Source organism: Apis dorsata, unplaced genomic scaffold (assembly GCF_000469605.1).
Source record: "Apis dorsata unplaced genomic scaffold, Apis dorsata 1.3 scaffold_899, whole genome shotgun sequence".
Taxonomy (NCBI): Eukaryota; Metazoa; Arthropoda; class Insecta; order Hymenoptera; family Apidae; genus Apis; species Apis dorsata.
In genome coordinates, this window is record NW_006264014.1 from 85,639 (window position 1) to 90,411 (window position 4,773).

At 18.6% G+C, this 4,773-nt stretch overlaps 2 protein-coding genes across 3 annotated transcripts in view; one reads left to right on the forward strand and one right to left on the reverse strand.

Moving 5' to 3' along the window:
* The window catches only part of LOC102675619 (calcium and integrin-binding protein 1-like), a 1,624-nt gene extending 679 nt beyond the window's left edge, over positions 1 to 945 (forward strand). The window contains exons 3-5 of one of the 2 annotated variants that reach the window (XM_006623536.2): positions 82 to 329; positions 437 to 635; positions 714 to 945. In XM_006623536.2, coding sequence (XP_006623599.1) covers positions 82 to 329; positions 437 to 635; positions 714 to 735 — 469 coding nt within the window. In that variant the 3' untranslated portion in view covers positions 736 to 945. The remainder of the gene's footprint in view (positions 1 to 81; positions 330 to 436; positions 636 to 713) is intronic. The other variant, XM_006623537.2, reaches the window with a different exon arrangement.
* A 2,710-nt stretch (positions 946 to 3,655) lies between these two features.
* LOC102676349 (homeobox protein orthopedia B-like) overlaps positions 3,656 to 4,773 on the reverse strand; it is a 5,274-nt gene continuing 4,156 nt past the window's right edge. The window contains exons 4-5 of the mRNA XM_031514147.1: positions 4,635 to 4,768; positions 3,656 to 3,972 (exon numbers count right to left, since the gene is read on the reverse strand). Coding sequence (XP_031370007.1) covers positions 3,702 to 3,972; positions 4,635 to 4,768 — 405 coding nt within the window. The 3' untranslated portion in view covers positions 3,656 to 3,701. The remainder of the gene's footprint in view (positions 3,973 to 4,634; positions 4,769 to 4,773) is intronic.

Here is a 4,773-nt window from a genome sequence, read left to right on the forward strand (position 1 = left end):
TTTTTATATTTTTATATTTCAATTAAATTATTTATAAAAAATTACTAATTGATATTTAAAATTTTTTATTATATATGACAGTGCACATCAAAAATTTAAAGCACTTGCTCCAGAAAAAGTTGGTCATAATAGAAATGCAAAACTTCCAATGTCTAAAATCTTACAATATCCTGAATTAAGAGTAAATCCCTTTGGAGATAGAATTTGTAAAGTTTTTAGTTCAAGCCAAGATGGAGATTGTACCTTTGAAGACTTTTTAGACATGATGTCTGTTTTTAGTGATGCAGCTCCAAAAGCTGTCAAAGCAGAACACGCATTTAGAATATTTGGTAATATTTATATTTCATTTTTTTTTATATCTATATAATATAAAATTAAATTATAATATAAAATTTTATTTTTATATATTAATTAAGTTATAAAAAATTATATATAGATTTTGATGGAGATGATATGCTTGGTATTGGAGATTTAAGACAAGTAATAGATAGACTTACTGCTCCACAAAGATTAAATGAAACAGATATGCAACAAGTTCTTCAATATATACTTGATGAAGCAGATTTAGATGATGATGGTGCACTTAGCTTTGCAGAATTTGAACATATTATAGAAAAAAGTAGTGATTTTTCAAAGTAAATATAATCATTTATGATATGAATTTATTAAATTACATATTGAATATGATATTTAATATTCATATTTATTTTCAGGAGCTTCTGCATACGTTTATGAAATATAGAATATTAGTAAAAAATAGTAAAAGAACAACATAAGACTGAACATTATATTATTATTGAAATATTTTCATATACTCAATAAGCCTAATAATATTTAGTGTAAAAAAAAAAAACATAATCTTATGAATTTAAAGTGTGCCAATATTTTCTGAGGGCCTATTATATTAAAAATAAGTTTCGTATTTTCTAAAAGAATGTAGTTATAGAATTTTTTTAAACTGCCATATAATATTTGTCATTATAAATTATATTAAAAATAACTTTCTTGTTTTCTAAAAGAATATAGTTATAGAATTTTTTTAAACTAAACTGCCATATATGATTAATAATATAATAATATAATAAAAAATAAATAATATAATAATAATTAAAATATTTATACATGCATAAAATTATTATATCGAATTATATAAATATTTATAATATTATAATTTAATTAATTTATATAATTATATGTTATATAATATAGAATGTTTTTTTGTTACGATATAAAATATTAAGATTAATATTATTTAATTGATGTTTATTTATTTTATTATATACATTATTATACACATACCAATTTTTAAAAAATATATTAATTTATATAGAAAATAAAAGTAATATTTATTTATTGATTTTTTATTAATTCATATTAAAAATATATATTAATAAATTAGGTCGATCGTTAGTTATATGGAAATATAATATGAAATTAATTATAGAATAATATTTATAATAACTGAGCAAATAAAAAAATTATTGTCTGTGCAAAAAATTAAGATATTATACTAGCAGAATTGAAAAAGTTTTTTTTACTTATTTGTAATTTTATATTGAAATTTAATTTTAATTCAAAATAAATCATTGTTAAGTATAAATTAACACATTTCTTTTCTTTCGAAAATATCGATTTTTTTCGATATAATCGAATTAATGAAAAGTATCGATATCTACCTAAATATCGAATCAATAAAAATCATCTTCATTTTTCTTAAAAAAATATTTTAATCACAAAAAGATTATATCATTCATATATTGAAAATTATAACAATAAATTTATAAAAATAAGAATGACAATTTATTATTTATAAATAAACATTAATTTATTAGAATTTTTATTTTTTTGTAAATAATCGAATATAACAAATACGTTTTTTATAATATCTTTTATTTATTTTTATTTTATTTTAATAATTATGACTTGTTTGTTGATTGTGAATTCAATAAAATTATAAAATGATTGTTGATGATTTAAATAATATTATAAAAATAGTATATACAAATATTTTTAAATAAATAAAAAATGCACAAAATTGATGCAATTTTTCAAATGCTTACATATAAGTAATTATTTATGTATAATACAATTTTATTTTCATTAAAAAAAGAATAAGTTAATTTTCAAATTATCTAAAAACAATTGTAATGATATATTATAACATGTTTTCTTAAATATAAAGAAGCTATAGATTTTTGAAGTTAGTGATATTTTTTTATTTATATTTTTTATGTTGTGCAAATCTAAATTATCATGTTTTTGTAAAATGAATTTACTTTCGATTACATAAAGAATATTTATATTTTTTTGAATAATTTGTATCTGAATTATTCAATTTTTAATATTCATAATTATGAAATATAATTTATAATGTATATTTACTTTTGGATTTGCTTGAAAGATTAAATATTATTATTTTTCGATTTTTTAAATTTCGCTTAAATAATATAATTTATAACATGATTAATATTAATAATATAGAAATAATAATAATATAGAAGAAATAATAATTAATAATATAGAAATTTTGTTTTAATAAATATTGTCATAATGAAATTGCTTTTAGTTGAATCATAGTACTTATTTATGAAGTAAATAACGCGTGAGATTAATAAAATTTTAATCCCCTGTGTACAATTATCGTTTTATCATTATTATTATATTAGTCTTTTATTAGCAATACAATTAATATAACAATTAAAAAATTTAATACATATATGAACAAAAAAAATCGTATAAATTAATATATTTAACACTAGCTTAAACGTAAATATTTTATATTTAAAATTTTGAAAAAGTGCTTCTTTTATTTATTACATGATTTTAATTTGCATTTATTATTTTGAAACATATTAAGAACATTTATATCTTTAACAATAAAATATAAATGAATATGAAATTTATTCTAATAAATTTTATTAATAAATAACAAAATAAAATTATAATTAGATCGTAACAATTAAAAAATAAAATATCAATATTTTCTAAATATCTGTATTTATGTAAAAAAAAAAATCTTTTGATCATATGTTTCCAAAATCATATGACTTTTATAAAAATTATTACTTTTTAATTTTGAAAAAAAATATATTGTTGATTATTAAAATAAATAATACATTCTATATAATAGTTATCATTTAGTATTAATAAATATAATTTGTTAAAGATAATGAAAAAATCATATATTTACATTTCTAATTACATATAGATAATGGAAGGAAAAATAACTAGATTTATTTATCTCAATAAGAGATAATAAAAATTACATAATGCAAAATAAATAATAAGTTATTCCATAATTTTTTAAAATATTGAGCAAGAAGAGCATATAGAAAAAGACAATAAAAATAATGCAAATCTAAGAATTTTTACTGAGATTAAAATACTTTATAGATTCTCAGTATTGACTTCAATATCGAAGGTATATCTTTGTGAAATAATAATTTATAAATGTAAAGTTTATCAGTAGAGAAACATTAAATTCCAAACTAACCACCTACATATTTTAATAAAATTATAAATAATATTTTTATTTGTATGTGAAATTTTAGCGGTGTATATCTCTGGAATAAAGTTTTCTTAAACTCTAATTGGTGTATTGCACTTAATCATTTTTTGAATGAAAAACCGAAAAAATAATGAACAAGCCCATAAGTATGAAACTGAATTATATATAGACTTGAAATAATAAAAACAATTAATTAATTATTTTTGTTAGCATTAAGTGTAACGTCCAAAGGTTCATCGATATTTTGCGAAGGACTGAGTTCTTGCTGGGGTAATTGATGAAATAAAGTAGCAATCGATGTGTGTCGAGGTGGACCTTTCACAGTGAGATCCATTTCAGCCTCCTGCGGCCTATCTCTAACACTTAAATTAATATCTCTTTCTATTGGACTACCGCATATTCTTGGTGGAGAACCACAACCACATTTCATTCTCTCCGGAGATTTTTCACATGTCAAAGAATATCTGAAACATAATAGTTGTTTTTTTATATATAAGAACACAAATTTAAATAGAAATATAAAGAAAATATACAGAAAACTATAACATAAAAGTAAAATATAGAATGTCATAAAAGAAACAATTTTTTTATTTTTTATTTTTTATCAATTATTTTATATCAATTTTATTTATATTAATTATTAATTAATGAAATTTAAATTTATTATATATATAATATTGATAAAATGGTACTGTTATAAAAATCAAAATCAATTGTTTATTTTAATTCTTTCACGTTGATGTATTTTTAGATATTCAAAATTAAAATAAAAAAAAAAGAAAACTGACTGAGATGATATATCATTAATTTTTAATATATTGTCACTTTTTAATAATAATTCATTGTTAAACATTTAAATATTTGTTTAATACATGTATACGAATAAAAATTTTTTTTTTTTAATAAATTTTTCAATAGTATTAATATGTACATTAATATTAGTTACAATCATAATGTTCATTCGTTCATATTTTAAGATGTATTGTTAACTATCTAATAATTTATAAATGTCGATAAATGATATAATATGATATAATATAATATATCAATAATATGATAAATAATAAAAATAATATATATATATAGAATGTCGATATATTTAAAGGATGAAAAAAAATTTTGTTACCCGTGAGGAGGTGGAAGAATTCTATAATCTCTGCAAACAGATAAAGTTGAAGTGTCGGATATTTTGTCAGCATTGGTTGCCGTCAAAGATGGTCCATTGGTAGCAGAAGCAGAAGGTGGTGGAGGTGGCGGGGGTGGTG